General features: G+C 44.3%; 1 protein-coding gene across 1 annotated transcript; it reads right to left on the bottom strand.

Annotated features, from left to right (window-relative positions):
• Window positions 1-9,785: 9,785 nt before the first annotated feature.
• On the bottom strand, window positions 9,786-12,653 carry LOC131821518 (melanoma-associated antigen B2-like). Its single transcript, XM_059157672.1, has 2 exons — window positions 12,594-12,653; window positions 9,786-11,353 (listed from the first exon to the last, which is right to left on the bottom strand). The coding sequence occupies exon 2, from the start codon at window positions 11,294-11,296 to the stop codon at window positions 10,268-10,270; it is 1,029 nt and encodes a 342-aa protein (XP_059013655.1). The 5' UTR covers window positions 11,297-11,353; window positions 12,594-12,653; the 3' UTR covers window positions 9,786-10,267.
• Between the last annotated feature and the right edge of the window lie 4,661 nt (window positions 12,654-17,314).

The following is a 17,314-nucleotide window of genomic DNA, read 5'->3' as shown; positions in this document are numbered from 1 at the left end:
ATTTGACAGAGAGAAATCACAAGTAGACGGAGAGGCAGGCAGAGAGAGAGAGAGGGAAGCAGGCTCCCTGCCGAGCAGAGAGTCCGATGCGGGACTCGATCCCAGGACCCTGAGATCATGACCTGAGCCGAAGGCAGCGGCTTAACCCACTGAGCCACCCAGGCACCCGAGCCTTGCAATTTCTAAGGAACCAATTTTATTATTGTTGTTGATTGTTTTCTACTTGCTAATTTCTCACAGGGAAGTTGAACTAGACTCTGCTTGTGTTTCGAGTCTCAATTCCCAGGAAGTTGCTTTCTGTCTTTTTGCCTCTCCTTTCTCCAAATGTCCCACATGTTCATTGGGTCTAGCATACACACACTGTGCTCTAAGGGCAGTACCATCTACCTCTGGCCCTGTGCTTGCCCTCCCCCTTGGGGGAATGGCAAGAGGGGGATAGAGATCTATTTGAATTGTATCAGGGTAGGGCAAGAAGCTGCTCAGATGCTTCCTGAATCTTGCCACATATGCAGACACCTATTTTCCTCATGCCTAAGGCTAACTTTTCTTGTTAGAGTGAAACTTCTCCTTTTTAATAAGCAGTGGATGCTGTTTGCACTTAACTTATCTCTGAGAACTTCACCTGGACAGAAATGTGCTCATGTCACTTGTGAGGCTGATGATTTGTCCAATAATGTGTGCATGTAGTTTTCCACTCTGTCTGAGAAAAGTCACAGAGGATTTTTCAGCTGCAGCCTGGTTATGGGTACCTGGCAATGCCCAGAGGCATCACTGATGAAAGAAAACTTGTCTTTATGTGCTTTTGGTAACCACATTCAAATCTAGAATTTCACATCTTGGAACTTCAAGTTCATCGTCAAACAATGAGAGAGTTAGCTGTTATTCCTCCTTGAGACGGTTTCTTTTTTATGAGAGTCAGATACAGTGATGTTTGACAAAACCCTAGAATAACAAAGAACACACCCTCCACCTTGGATGACAAATCAGATTAGATCTGGAAAGAACTGACTAAAATACCTCCCTCTCTAAGGTTGCCCTTCAATCCTTGGTGCTTGGGGGCATGAAGCAGAGTCAGATGGGAAAGATACAGTATTTCCAGTTTTGAATATCTCTTGTCCACAAGATACAGCATCTGTCTGAGTAATGATTTTCTATACAATCCCAGGAGCAATCCTGCACATTATAGTCAGATCCACTTCATTACCCAGTTATTTTGTAACTTTCCAGGCTGTTAGTCAAATCACCCTGATGCCTAGCAAGTTTCTGATTAATCTGGATTTCACTAATTACCCTGTAGCCACATGGATTGAACTGAAAGGCTTTACATGGTTTTTTGCTATAAGTTTCAAATCAGTTTTCTAAAGTCTGTTGCAACAGTACTACAATTGCTTCCTCCATAATGAGTGTTTCTGTAGGAAGGACAACTGGGAACTGGATTTTAATTGTTCCTCATCTCATCTTTCTTTTAGGGAAAACTTTTTTTTCATGCAGGGAATCAGAGGTGTGTTTAAAAAAAAAAAAAAGATACTTGAAAAAGGTAAGGAATCAAGCATGTGTTGTTGCTCCAGTGACATGACTGGGGAGAAATAAGTTGCTGGTAGATTGGATCCACCAGAATAAACTAAAGGTCCAGGGTCAAGCCCCAAACCCAGTTCCAAACCTACAGACCTCCGATGACTATCTTCCAAGAAGCAATACTGCCACCTGGCTGTGTAAGATCAAGAAACGACACTGATGCTTGCTTTCCTTTTCTAACCAAATCCTTCAAAAGTCAATCTACTCCCAAATTTCAGGATTCTCTAAGTAGATTACTGGAATTCTGAAGATTCCTATAATACCCTCAACAAAACAGAGTGCTATGGCACAAAATAGGAATGGGATAATTGGAAAATATCTCAAGGACCATCTAAACCACCATTGAAAATTTATGCAAAAGAAGCTCAAAATTGCGTCATAAAAGTGGTGCTGTAATATAGGTCATAAAGCTTGAAGAAGAAAGCACTGGAAAGGATGCATGAAAGCAGATCCAGGGAGATCAGTAGTTAGAAGACAAAGAAATCAAAGATGGATGAGGGTGAGTAACTTTAGTGAAATGGAAGAGAATATGGAAGGCTGTAACTAATATTTAATATAGAATTAACGGGGCTTGATTCTTAGTTATAGTTTGGAAAGGTGATGAAGAGGAACAATGCCTAGTTTTCTGATGTTAGCAACAGGGTAGGTAGTAGGAACATTTACTGAAATGAGGCCTGAAGGCCCCAGGTTTCAGGAAGAGCCCATAAGTTCTTTTTGACATATTGGGTTTTAAGTGCCCGGAGTGTGTATGGTAGTGTATTAGTCAGGGTTCTTGAAGAAACAAGAACCAATAGGAGGGATATATATATATACAGTAGGGCAAGCCAGTAGAATGTATATATTTCTGTTCCTGGCCAGTCAGAAATCCACAGAGCAAGCTAGTGGGCTAGAAATTCAGATGTTACAGTCTTGAGTTTGCAATCTTCAGAGCAGGGCAGGCAGACTGGAAACTGAGAAAGGGTTTTTGTGGTCTAATCTCAAAGCCAGATTCATCTGGGAGACCACAGTCTTTGCACTTGGGACCCTCAACTGATTGGATGAGGCCCAAACACACTATAGATGGTAATCTGCTTCACTTAGAGCCTGTGGATTTAAATACTAGTTATAGCTAAAAAATACCTTCAAGGGGTGCCTGGGTGAATCAGTCGGTTAAGCAGCTGCCTTCAGCTCAGGTCATGATCTCAGGGTCCTGGGATCAAGCCCCACACTGGGCTCCCTTTTTGGCAGGAAGCCTGCTTCTCCCTCTCCCTCTGCCTGTCGCTCTGCCTACCTCTTCTAGCTCTCTGTCAAATAAATAAGTAAAATCTTTTAAAAAAATTAAAAAATACCATCACAGTGACATCTAGATCGATGTTTGACCAAACAACTGGACACCATAGTCTAGCCAAGATGGCATATACAGTTAAGGAATAGGAATGATAGGGGGGAATCTAGACTTGGAGACCTGGCCCTACCACCGTCTGGGACAAAGATTATAGGAGGAGGTGGAGGAGTTTTGGGAGAAAACAATGAGTTTAGGTTTTGCCACACTGAATTTGAGGTATCTATGAACCAATCATAGACCTATGTGTAAAGTTTTGTGGGTAGGTCAGAGCTTGGGATAATAGATATGGAAGTTAGCATATCACATAGCTGGCAGTTAGAATTGACAGAGTAAATGAAATTACCTGGGGACAGTTATGGAAAGAAAAAATAGTGGACTGGAAATGGTAACTTGAGGAACACCAATGTGTAAAGGGTGATGTGGAGAGGAAGTCCATGGAGAAGATGGAGGAAAAAAAGTCTGAGAGGTAGAAAAAGAACCAGGATGGGGTGGTGTCTTGAAAGCTCTAGTGGAGATAATGCTATGCTCACCAAATCCAATTCCATATTTCTCCTTAAGCACATGGAATGCTCAATTTTTCAGACCCCCTTGAGGCTAATCAAGGACACATGACTAGTTTTAGGTGATGGAATAGGAACAGAAGTAATAGGTTTCCTGAATCAGAGAAAAGCCCCTTAGAGAATTTCTGACCACTCTCCCCTGCCTCAGGGAGTAGGCAAGTCCCAGAACAAACCTTAATTGGCTTCTCTCCCCCATACCCACCGAACATGTAGTGTCCTCGAAAAATAATACCTCTGTTGTATCACACTGAGATTTCAGGATTAGTTGGACCCTCTAACATAGCCTAGCCTATCATGACTACTACAAAAGCCAAGGCAGTAGCACATTTGGCAGAGGAGAGAACAGTCACAACAGTGTCATCCACTCTGTTCTAGAGTTCCAGAAAAGAGAACTTTCCACAGATTTCCAGATGTGGAATTATTGAGCCAGTAAGTCCAAACAATTTAGGGGGTTACAGTTATAACAGTCTGACAGAGATTCTGCAATGCCTTTTGGATTTGGCTAACAAATGTGTTTTTCAGATTAATAAAGTCAGTGGAGTTAACTTGAACTGGAAATTGACATCACAACACACGCATACACAATAACAATATATTATACTCGTAGTTTGACTTGAAATCTTGAGATGATGATACAAATCATGACTAAGTTGTCTTTGCCTGAGTTTTCCATTTGTTTTGCAAGAAGAGAAATCTTAATACTTTTCCCTATGTGCAAGAGATCTCAATTTCTAAACAACTTTTATCCTATGTATTGAGTTCTAAAGTTGATTGTTTAGAATTCTGGCTGCCCTTTCCTGACTAGAAAGAAATAACAAAGGATGATTTGTTTCCTAGGCCAGATCCTACAGCCTATTTAACCTACAATATGGCTAGGCAAAAAATACATATTATTTCAGGACATAAATACGGCTTACCTTATTTATTCTAACCAAGGAGAAACAAACTAAATGTCATTTTACATAAGGCACAATGGTAAAGTAGGAAGCTCTTCCAGGTATATATGCATTTGATTTGAAAAAGAAGAATGCCAAATTCCAAAAGTACATTGATGCATAATAATGGAAGTCCAACTAACTCAAATATACACATCTAATCATAGATGCCAAATATTTGTATAAATAAAAATGAAACATCTTATGAGGCTAATAATTAAAATGTTCCAGCTTGGGGCTCATGGGTGGCTCAGTGGGTTAAAGCCTCTGCCTTCGGCTCAGGCCATGATCCCAGGGTCCTGGGATCGAGTCCCGCATCAGGCTCTTTGCTCAGTAGGGAGCCTGCTTCCTCCTCTCTCTCTCTCTCTGCCTGCCTCTCTGCCTACTTGTGATCTCTGTCAAATAAGTAAATAAAATTTAAAAAAATAAATAAAATACCTGAGGGTTTTGAAGGGGCGGGGGTGGGAGGTTGGGGGAACCAGGTGGCGGGTATTGGGGAGGGCACGTATTTCATGGATCACTGGGTGTGGTGCAAAAACAATGAATTCTGTTATGCTGAAAAGAAATAAAAAATAAATGAGTGAATGAATGAATGAATGAAATGTTCCAACTTGGAAAAATTAAGTTTAAAAATCACTCAAAATATAATATATCCATGAAAACGAGGCTCTGAGTATGTAGCACTCCAATGTGTTCCGGTCCTTCTTCCATATCACTCTCAGAAGAGATCACCAAAACCTTCTCAGATTTATATTTTAAAAAACTGCATTCAGAAGTATCCTTGGGTACTAAATTCTCCTTAAGTCTTACTTAGTCCAAGTGAAAGCCAAGTTCCTCAATTCTTCTTAACTATTTACTAATGACAGAAAAATATCTATCTATTGAATGCACTTCATTTATCTTTTTTTTAAAAAGATTTTATTTGCTTATTTGAGAGAGAGAGAATGAGCTGGGGGAGAGGGGCAGAGGGAAAGAGAGAAGCAGCCTCTCCACTGAGCAGGGAGCCCAGTGCAGGACTCAGTCGCAGGACCCTGAGATCCTGACCTGAGGCAAAGGCAGATACTTAACCGACTGAGCCACCCAGGCACCACTTTACCTCATTTATCCTATACAATGGGGAATGAAATACTAAGGTTAAGAAATTTTTCTGATAACCACAGCTAATACATAAACATTATGTCATTATTTTTATTGACAGTATTAATGAGAATACTTGTATAGTGTTTTAGGGACTCCAGATGTGACAGATACTTCTCAGGGGTTATACTCCTACATGTTGGTTTTTAAGTGTTAAGGTTATCCATAGGGTTCATATTCTCACTGTAGTAAAAGTTAACTCCTCAACATACAAAATGAAAACTCAGCAACATGCTTTGATAATAAAATAATAGTTTATATATATTAGATATATCTATCTATATATATATATAATGTTTATGAATTTATGGGCTCTGTTCTGAATGCCTTACATAAAATCCTCAAAATAGTGAGATGCGGGGCGCCTGGGTGGCTCAGTGGGTTAAGCCGCTGCCTTCGGCTCAGGTCATGATCTCAGGGTCCTGGGATCGAGTCCCGCATCAGGCTCTCTGCTCAGCAGGGAGCCTGCTTCCCTCTCTCTCTCTCTGCCTGCCTCTCCATCTACTTGTGATTTCTCTCTGTCAAATAAATAAATAAAATCTTAAAAAAATAGTGAGATGCAATTATCATCTCAATTTTACAGGTAGGAAAACCAGCACAGAGTGGTTAAGTAATTTATCTAAGATCACACAGCTAGTAAATGGTAGAGCTAGGATTCAAACACCAGCTATCTAGTTCTAAAACCCCATGCTCCTACATACTGCATATTGCCTTTCTAGATGGTATGAGATAAATATGCTCCATGAACTATGCAGGAAGCCATGAACTACTGGGACTTTATCCTCTGATATAAATTTTCTCTTTGTTAATCTGCCATCTTAAGAGAGAACTGTCTATGAGTAATGCAACTTTTTTGGTATTTTATAGGTGAAATTGTCATTTAACTCTTACTTCATAAATTATTTTTCCCATTTTAAAGGTTTCCCTAACATCTATAATTAGAATTTCTTGTGCCTTTTTAAAGTTTTTCTTAACCTTTTATAGTATTTTTAAGAATAATATGTGCTACGTATAGAAAATATAGAAAACAAAGAAGGTAAAAAAAAAAATTCAAATATGAATGGCTTGTAACCACTGCTAACCTTACAGGTGCTGATTAGTAATCTTCTTGTGCCTGATGAGCAACTGCAAAACTCAGCATCTTAACACATCAGCCCTTTGCTCCCGTAGATCTACTGGCTAAGATGGTTTTGCTTCACGCTGTCAGTTGCCAGGACCAGAGAAAGGAATGGCTGGGACTTTTTCTAATAGTGATATAGCAGTTTTAGAAAGTGAGGCAGGTCTTATATGAGGTGTCATGGAAAGATCCTGTATTTACTTAAATTATAAGTGTAAGTTATAACAATATGCATATTGTATGTGCAATATGCATATTGTATGCATATGTAAGTGTAACAATATGCATATTGTTACCTATGTGTGCCTAAAACTCTATATTTTTACAGTACATCTATACACGAGAAAGTCTCAAATCAGCTTTAAAATGACACACAGCAGACTGTTCATTGTGGTTACTTTTGAAAATGGGGTTGAAATTTGGAGAAATGTTATGGGGGAGGGGGCAGACTATGATTGACCTGTGTTAGAACTTTGTATAACAAGAATATATACACTACTAATAGCTTTGTGTAATGACGAAGTTTGGTCTCACGACAAATGTTTAAATGAGCCTAACAAAAGAAAAAACAGTTGTGTTTTACTCAGATAAAGCTACTGCTACTTGACAAAACAGAGAAAACCTGAAAATTGAGTGGCTTAACGCAAGAACTTTCTTCCGTACATAAAACCTGATGGAGGTTGGCAGAGACTCACTGCTATCAGGTGACCAGGGATCCAGGCTGTCTCCATCATCACATGGGCTCCCCATGTTTGCCGCTGAATAGAAGAGAGAGCATGGAAGTGGCATACTGGCTGTCTTGTGCCTTGGCCTGGAGGGGACAAACATGCTTCTACTCATACATCCATGGGAGGGGTTAGTCAAATGACCCTTCTTAACTATTAGTGGACTGGGAATGGAATCACTCCTACCAAATTGTAGGTGCTCAATTAAGAGCACCCTGTAAATCTTCCCTATAAATCTTAGCAGGGAGGGCGCACCCCTTGTCCCTCAATAGCATCCTTTGGCATAGCCATTTATAATAACCTATAAAATCTCAGTAGGCTGAGAATTTTCTCCTACCTTTTGATGCATGATCAAAATCATGACTAACCACCATATGACTCGTGACTGAGCTTGTTTGAACACTGGAACAGGTGCCATTAAGCATACTGTGAAAACAGCATTTCCCTGAGACAGATACAGACAAGATTCCCTGGAAGAATGGTGAATTCTTTTTCCTTTTTATTGAAAGCCAGCATGTCTGCTAAGGACTCCAAGATGGGTTTTAAAAATTCACCCTCAGTAAACATTTACTTACACAGTGATTTCCTCGGTCCTTCCTCATCTACCACCTAGGAGGGAGGTTTTGGTTCTTGACCGCTTAGTTAACCTTACTCATCCGTGTGTGGATTCCATGGCCACATTCAAGTAAGATACTCCATCAAAACCCTACTGCAAATATCAGGTTGTTTCCTAAAAAAGTCCTCTCCAGACTCAGAGTTCTAAACAAAGGCCCTGTAGATCTCATGCCGAATCAGAGTTTACATAATAGCTGATTTGGCAAATCACACACACACATACACTTTGAGTGAAGTGGAAGCACATAGGGGAGATAAGGAGGTGTCTAAATCTCACTCTCAGCATCAGTTGCAGTCTGAGAGAGGCCAGGGGGAGAGATGGAAGCTGCAGGGAGTTGGAATGCTCTGAGTCAGGGGAGGCCAAGGGACAGCAGCTGTCTCTTCCACCAGAATCAGGTGTAGCCTCCAGAGGAGGACAACAGAGGAGAGCTGGCCAGCAGGTCAGATCCTAGTTTGGACACAAAGGCCCAGCGGGGAAGTCCCAGCGGAGGGAGCTGTCATGCAGGAAAGTGCCGGGACTGGGGACTCCACACAAGTGCTGAGACCAGGGCAGAGCCAGCTCTCAAGGGACCCTGGGGTGAGGGGCAGGAGGATCCTAGGAAAATGAACCCCATGAACCCCCAAATTGTGTTTGATTTTCATTTGCACCTTCCTTCTTTAGACCTGCTTTTAGTACTTCGGCCACAGGGTCCTTCTTTCATTGCCTCAAAGCCATCCTGGAATAGTGAGAAGAGAAAGGAATTGAGAGACAGAAGGTTGGCCTCAGGCTGCGAGGAGTGCTACAGCGTGGGCGCCAGAGGAATCAGACCGGGCTTTACCCCTGGTTCTGCCACTCCACCAACTTATGTGAACTTGAGAATATTTCAAGTTCTTCATCTGCCAAGTAGGTTGGAGAAGACCTGTCCTGTAGGACTGTTGGAACATATATAATGTATGTGAAGCACCTGGCACAGTGATTGGCAAATATTGGGTCTTTAATAAATGACAGTTATTATTATGCTTTTTTTCACACCAGAAGAAACTACCCTCATCTTTGGGAATTTTTTTTAACCCAGGAGATGTCAGAGACTGCAGTGCTACCTTCTTGAATGGCAGCTATGCCACTGAGAAGAACCCCCAAGTGTCCTGCTTCAGATCATTTATACATCACTGTTCTCACTTGCTCCTCTTCCTCATTGCTTTTTTTTTAAAAAAAAAAAAAAGATTTTATTTACTTATTTGACAGAGAGAGATCACAAGTTGGCAGAGAGGCAGGCAGAGAGAGAGGAGGAAGCAGGCTTCCCGCTGAAGGGCTCTATCCCAGGATCCCGGGACCACAACCTGAGCCAAAGCAGAGGCCCTAACCCACTGAGCCACCCAGGCGCCCCCTCGTTGCTTTTTTTTTTTTCAAATTTGACTTACATGTTGGAGTTCATCACACCATCATTCTTATATAAAAACTGCTCTTACACTCTAAAAATCTACATGCAGGGTCTTCTTTATCCCTAGCATCATCACTACTAACATACAACGTTCCAAAGATCAGATCCTCAATTAATGATAAAAATAAATGGAGCATGGAGCAAAGAATGTAATTTATTACTATTTAATTTTTTCTGCATTCCTGAATACGTTAAGGACATTCAGGTATATATCCTTGAATTTTACAAAGAGAAAGAGAAAAGTGACTAGAACAAACCAATATTTAACTACATTTTTCTTTGTTTCTATTTTAAAACTACAGCTATATTTTTGCTAGTTCTTTCATATTTGCAAGAAAAATCCCCATTACAAGCCATATTATCTTGTTCTGGAACCCAAAGAAGCAGCAAGGATTTTAAAGTTTTATTACACAACACCAAAACTCTTACTCTTAAGGAAATCCCCATTCCAAAGCCATATTGTGTTATTCTGGAATCCAAAGGAGAGGCAAAGATTCTCAAGCTTTATTACACAACACCAAAACTCTAACTCTTAAGAAAAATCTCCATTCCAAAGCCGTATTATGTTGTTGTGGAACCCGAAGAAGATGTAAGGATTTTCTAGCTTCATTATACAACACCAAAACTCTTACTCTTAAATCTGATAAACAGCAATGTGTGATCTATGTCATTTATAAACTTGGATTCTAAATCTAAATAAACATTCTTCCTGAAAGGAACATTTGTAAGCTACCAATATACGACAGAAAAACAAAGAAGATATATATTATGGCCTCTCCAACCCCACCTTAGCCTCTCACTACTTAAAAGCTGGCAGCTCTCAACAACTACAAAGCAAAGAATCTGCCTCAGCCCTCTCTAGGGAGGAGAGGAGAGGCTGGACTTGACCTGGGAACGTGCATCGGCCTGGGTAGGAGAGGCAGCCGCAGCTGTGGCTCTGGCTCGGGCCCGCTCTTCCTCATCTCGCAGAGCCTCTTCGTAATGGAATGGGAAGGCGCTGGGGACTGTATCATGAACCTTGGCCAAAAACTCCAGGACTCTCATCTTGCTGGTCTCAGCGTGGGCTCTCGGGCCCCACAGGAACTCGAAGCGTGGAGGATCACTACCGGGTGCCTGGCGGTACTCCAGATACTTTTCCTGCACCAGATCTTGGGTGATGAGCTTCCTGGGGTCCCCAAAGACCGAATGCTTCCTGCCATCATAGATGCCCAAAATATTCAGGAATTCCCAGATATCCTTCTCAGAGGCTCGGTTGCCACTCAAGAAGATCACACTCAAAAGAGGCATGAGAAGCCCATTCTTAGGAAAGCCCCAGGCACTGCTCACACTGCCATCAGCGGTGAGGTCTAGGCTGCTGACCAGGATATAGGAGTGACCGCTGGGCTTGACTTCCTTTAATTCCAGGCCAAAGACCAGCTCCATGTGCTCAGAGGCTTTCCTGAGGATCTCGGGAAAGTGCTCCTTGTACCTTCTGTGGATGATCTTCAGCATGTCTGACTTCAAAATGGGTGCCCCCATTGTATACTTTTCTAGCAGGAACTGCATCAACACCCCCACCTTCCTGGTTAGAAGATCTTTGTGAGCACTCTCAGGGGAAGTTGAGGCCTGAGAGGAATTTTTCGTTTTCTCAGCTTGGCTCTTGGCATCTACATTAGATCTTGGGCGTGAAACACCTGCAGTAGGAGAGCTAGTGGCTGGGGATCCCCGAGGCTCCTGGGAAGTGTCAGCAGCAGGGGGACTCGGGAGAGTATCCCCAGAAACAGGAGAGTCAGAGGACTCTTCAACATTTGCTGCAGTGGCCTGAGGACCCTCAAGGCTCTGGGGCTCACCTCGGGCCTGGCGGCGTTTCTCACGAGCACGGAGCTTACTCTTCTGGCCCCGAGGCATGACTGGGTCAGGGACAGCAGGCACAAGAGTGAGCTGGAAGGCAGGAGATGCTGGTACCTGGAGCAGAGAAGATGAGAGTGTGAGCGTCTCAGCAGGGAGAGAACACCTTGGCTTTTAAGGAGCCACCTTTGCAGATTTCCATGAGAGCACAGTTCTAGGACCCCAAAATGCTGTTGCTCTTGTTCAGCCAGGTGTCCTGAGAACCCAGTGGAGGAAGACACAGTAATCCTAGGACTCCCAGGACTAACAGAGGGGTTGGCATCATGGGCTACTCTTCCTTTTTATTTTTTTAAAAAGTTTATTATTTGAGAGAGAGGGAGAGCAGAGTGAGAACACGAGTTGGGGGGAAAGGCAGAGAGAGAAGGAGAAGCAGACTCTCCACTCAGCAGGAAATCTGATTTGGGGCTCAATCCCAGAACGCTGGGATCACGACCTAAGTAGAAGGTAGACACTTAACTGACTGAGCCCCCAGGTGCCTTCGGCTACTCTTTCAATTGGGTATTGAGTGGTCTCCCATTTCCTTACTCAAGATCTTCACCTTGACTCCAAACCCTTCCTGGGGCTCTGCCCTCTGCTGATCTGAGACCATGATGACCCTTAGACAAAGATGCTCACATTTCTAAGGCCTGAGTTAACAGCTAGAGTGAGCTGACAGGGGCTTATGCCTGCTAACAGCAGGGGTGAGACCCTTCAACCCCACTGTTCTGGAGGCAGTGGCTCCCTCAGACCTCATTCAGGGCTTTGAACTTGATTCCAGGTAGAATTCGGTATTCCTCCAGTTACCTGAATCTACAAGCCTTAAAGCAAAGGTTTCACCTCCCAGAGTACTAGAAAAGAAGTCACTGTGCTGCACATCTGGGTACCTCACTGGAGGACTCCCTGATACGAGAGCCAGGTACTGCTCTGCACAGCTCCCTATTTTAAGGAGAGGGACCCTTATCAGCACTGAAAGTTCTACCTTTACTGTGGGGTCAGAACTTCTCGCTCGATCCATGGGGCTGCCTCCTTTAGATATAGGCCTTTCTCTACCTGAATCACCCCCTAGACAAAAATAAGGGGTTACATCAGCCCTAATTACTCCAGGACATTCCTGGACCGCCAGCAGGAGTGGGGCGGCCCTCTTTAGACAAAGGCCCTCGCCTCCCTGAAGCAGCCTGGGTGGCAATGAGAACAACAGGATTGCTCGGCCGGCCAGTCCGCTGGGACCTCCCAGAGCCGGACCAAAGGGGCAGGTTCAGGGGCCAAACTTCCTTGTGGCGAGGGAGTGGCCTCTCCAGTTTCCACTCAGGGTTCTCACCTTAATTTTAGACCAGTCCGGGGAAACTGGCCGCCGCTGAAATAAACGCCGCACCCAGTGGTCGAGGTCCCGCCCAGAACGGAAGTCGGGTTATCCGCATCCGGGGGCGTGGTCACAGGGGTCTCCAAGGGCTATAAGCAGGGGCGGGGCTCCGTGGGACCCCAGTGTTTGCGGCTCCTCCCTCTGGAGGCCCAGCCTCACCAGCCCCCGGACCCTCACCCTCCTGAGTCCCTAGAGGGGAATCTCTGGTCCTGCCCCCCCCCCCCGCCTGCTGCTATAGGGCTACTCCTTTCTGGACCGCACAAGCCTGATTGGGGGTCCGGGGTGGGGGCACACACTCTGTGAGCCTTCCTCTTTAAGGGGAGATACACCTGCACTGAGGGTCCACACTACTCCAGCTATGGCCAAGACTTCTTTCTCTGCAGAGCTGGGACCCGTTCTGTTAGATAAGGCCATTCCTTCCTTGAGTCTCACTCATCAGGCAGAATAAGGGGACTCCTCGGTTAGAGCTCTTCCGGGTCCCCCAGGGCTAAGAATGGTACAGGATTCTATTTAGCCCCCTCTGCTTTGGGGTCCTCTCGTAACACTCTTAGCTTTCACATGAATTCTTGTTAGGGCCCAAGTCCCTCCCTCTGCAAAACTGACGCAGCTTTCATTAAACGGAGGCCCTCACCTTCCTGAGACTTTCCAGGCTGAAATCAGCCTGACATCTCTGCTCAGGGCTTTCCAGGCATGACAGCATTGGAGATGTTGGGGGGTCTTCTTTTATGCTGTGGGTGCTGCTTTTGGGTCTTCATCTTGATAGATGGCTGATCCTGTACCTTCGCTGTGCTTTCCTGTAGCTGCTCATCTTACCTGTAGGTCCTCCTTTCCTGAAAATTCTAAGTTGGAAATGAGGGTGAGCCTCATCTGATCATGGTCCTTGGGTGCCTCCAAGAACAGACAGCAAGGATGTGATGCTGTAGGACCTCGCTCTTCTGGCTGGGCCCTTCCATCATTTCTCACTCATGGTCTTCACCATATCTTTCACAGCATGGGCTTCCTTTTACTGAGCTAAGGACACCATCCTTAGGTCTTTTGATGACCCCAATATGTTGGGGTAGTTGTCTTCTCAGTATTCATTCACGGGGGTCCTCATCTTGGTCTGTCTCTTTATTAAAAGCTTCCTGGGAAACAACCTGTACCTGCAAACACTCCACCAGTTTCTCTGCTGCAAGTCTTGCCGAAAATGAGTCCATGTGCCAAGAGTGATATAAGATTAGGAAAATGCAGCATACATCAGGGAGCCCAAGACAGGTGTGGTGTCTGAGGAAAGGGGAAAAAAAGCTGATCTATTTCTTCTCTTCACTTAGGGTAGCTCTAAAAGATTTATTTTTTACAGAGAAGGATGGAGCCAGATGATTTTGTGAGCCCCTGTTCTTTGGAGGATAGCTGATTTTATACATGGAGATAATCATATTGTCACTGTCTCATTCTCTCCTTTATTCATATTTATTTTGGTATTCTTATTGCACTTATTATGTATGCCAATCCAATGTTTTGGTCATGTAGTCTGCCTTTTTATCTCTTGAGATACATTCTGGAGTGATAGAAGAAAGTGAATTAAGTGATCCATGGTCAGCCTCCGGCTGGGAGGAGTGGAAAAGTGTGATGTCTGGACAGAACAAGAGTCTATGCCTAGCTCTATCACTTATTCGCTCTATGAACTGGGTGCATTAGCAAGTTCTGTGGGCCTCAGGCTCTGCATCTGAGAAGTGGGTTTGTTAAATCCTGTCTTGCAGGGCCTGGTAGACCATGGCTAATGTACATAAAGCTCCTGTAAAGATGCCTGGAATGCACTGAGACTTTACACGATGCCTGTTATTACAATGGTTATGATTATTTTGACCCCAGAGGATACCACCCACCCTGATGGAATATTTGTTTTAATATAGAAGATACCAGAGAATATATGCCACTCTAAGACCTGGAACACCAAATCAGTCCAAAGTGCTTCTTACAGAAACACTAAAGTAAATTACCACCCCCTCATAAATCATATTTTGAGCAGGGGGGGGGGGGTTTCTACCCGAATGCAACTCAAATCTCTAGAATTGGAGTCAAAGACTAAATCTTTCCTCTCAGCTGCCGTTTAATCCAAAGTACCCCATCTTCATTAATTTCACCATCATCTAAAATCTATACCTCCCTTAGTTTGCAGAATTAGAAGCTAAATAAAAAGCAAAACAGAACAAAAACAGTAACACTGAATTCGAATGCTCTTTTAATAAAATGGGTTCTGATTCCCCAGCTTACAGGAGAGAGTACCTGCCCAGTGGCTTCTGAGTTTCCAGCCTCAAAACAGTCCCACCCTTACGTCTCTGAAAGTCCCTGGAGATGACTCGCATAAAACAACTAGTTTGTGCTCTGTGTTCACCTGCACTGGGGACAGAACCATAGGACATGTTCCACCCATGCCCTGGGTGGAGATACTCTCCGATTTACTCACAATCCCCAAGTAACTGTTAAAGGTAATTTTCCATTCCAGACTCAAATCTCTCAACTCAGAGACCCACCACCTGGCTCACCAGTGCCACAGCCACTTTAGCCTACTCTACAGCTAACTTAAAATTACTTCCAATCATGGGCGCCTGTGTGGCTCAGTCAGTGGAATGTCTGCCTTTGGCTCAGCTCATGATCCCAGGGTCCCCAGATTGTGTCCTGCATCAGGATCCTTGCTCAGCAGGGAGCCTGCTTCTCCCTCTGCCTGCAGCTCCCCCTGCTTGTGTTCTCTCTCTCTCTCTGACAAACAAGTAAGTTTTTTAAAAAATTACTTCCCATTGCAGGGCTTTCAGCTGCCCAAAGGCTCCAACTGCCTTGCCTCGGGCATTTTACACTAGAATACATGTGGAGTCCCCTTCCCTCCTTTTTACTCCCTATTTTTACTAGTCCTTTCTATCTTGGGGAGGATCTCACCACCTACTTTATATGAGAACTGCTCTTAGACTCCACAGTCTTGTAGGCAGGGGCTGGGCCTATTTTTCTTATCATCTCCAGTACTAGCCAGGAGCTTTCCAAAGAGAAGGTGCTAAATTAATATTTGGGCAATTAAAGAATATTAAATTAAACATTACCTTGTTCTGAGTGACAAGAAATGATTCAAGGGTTCTTTTTACAAAATACTAAGATTCTTATTTTTCAACTTGAAGAAATGTTTCTCCAAGAAATGTATGACCCATGTCATTCATCAACTTGGATTCTTGAAGTTAAATAAACCTTTAATTGAATGGAAAGTCATTTAAAATAGGAAGAAAAGATACAACTCCAATTTATATGTTGTATAGGAACACAAGTATGTTACACATTGTGTTTCTATGAACCCCACCTGGGCCCTCCACTAGTTAGCCAACTGACTGCCTTGGTTAATGACAAAGCAAAGAATCTTCTTCAGCCCTCTCTAAGGAGGAGAAGAGTGGCTAGGCTGGGGAGGTGGCCTGGGTAGGTGCAGAGGTGTAGAGGTCACAGCTCTGCCTCAGGCTCTCTCCTCATCTCGCAGAACCTCTTCATAATGGCACAGGAAAGCCACGGCCTTAGCGAAAACTCCAGGACTCTCATCTTGCCAGTCTCGGCCTGTGCTCTCAGGCCCCACAGGAACTCGTAGTGTGGAGGATCACTGTTGGTCACCTGCTGGTACTCCGGGTATGTTTCTTGCTCCAAATTTTCTGTGATGAGTTTCCTGGGCTCTCCAAAGATTAACTGCCTCATCTCAACACAGATTCCCAAACACATTTAGGAACTCCCAGACGTACTCCTCAGAGATGTGGCTGCCATTCAAGAAGATCACACCCAGGAGAGGCATGAGAAGCCCATTCCTAGGAAAGCCCCAGGCTCTGCTCACACTGCCATCAGTGGTGAGGTCTAGGCTGCTGACCAGGGTAGTGGAGTGACTGCAGGGCTTGACTTCCCTTAATTCTAGGCCAAAGACCAGCTCCATGTCCTCAGAGATCCTCTTGAGGATCTCAGGCAAGTGCTCCCCCTACCTTTTGTTGACCACCCGTCAGCAGTGCTGCCTGCATAACGGCCACCCTCACTGCCCGCTTCTCCAGCAAGAAGTGCGCTGACATGCTCATCGCCCTGGTTAGGGCATGTTTTGGTAAGCTCTCAGTGGGGGTTGGGGCTTCAGAGCAACTTGCACTTTCTCATTCTGACACCTTGTTCAGACCCCATGCATGAAATAGCTACAGAAGTAGGGATAGTGGGTGGCGCCCTCTGAGGCTCTTAGCAATGCCAGCAATAAGGCAATCTGACGGAGCAGTCCCAGAACAGAGGAGGAGGTGGGGGGGGGGTACTCTGCTGCAGTGGCCTAAGCCCCCTTGAGATCCTGGGTCTTACCTCAGGCCTAGTGGCATTTCTTGTGTTGTTGAGTTTACTCTTCAGATACTGAGGAATTATGACTCCATGGTCGTGAACTGCAGGCTGGACACTGGGTATTAAGGGCGCCTGGAGGAGGGACAATGGATGGGGTGTAAACCTACAGCAGGAACATGCCACCTTGGCTTTAACCTCTGCAGGTTTTCGTGAGGATACTCCCTGGAAACCTACAAGGCCCTCATTCTCTCAGTCAGCCAGCTCTGCCCAGCAGGGAGGCTGCTTCTCTCTCTCTTCCACTTCCCCTGCTTGTGTTCTTTCTCTCTCTCTGTCAAATAAATAGATAAAATCTTTTAAAAAGTTATTATGATAAT

The sequence above is a fragment of the Mustela lutreola genome, chromosome X (assembly GCF_030435805.1).
Source record: "Mustela lutreola isolate mMusLut2 chromosome X, mMusLut2.pri, whole genome shotgun sequence".
NCBI classification, from domain to species: Eukaryota; Metazoa; Chordata; class Mammalia; order Carnivora; family Mustelidae; genus Mustela; species Mustela lutreola.
This window is presented reverse-complemented; position numbering and strand designations above follow the sequence as displayed.

Bases quoted from the DNA above. Each gene is read 5' to 3' on its own strand.
- LOC131821518 (XM_059157672.1), bottom strand. From the start codon at position 11,296: ATGCCTCGGGGCCAGAAGAGTAAGCTCCGTGCTCGTGAGAAACGCCGC.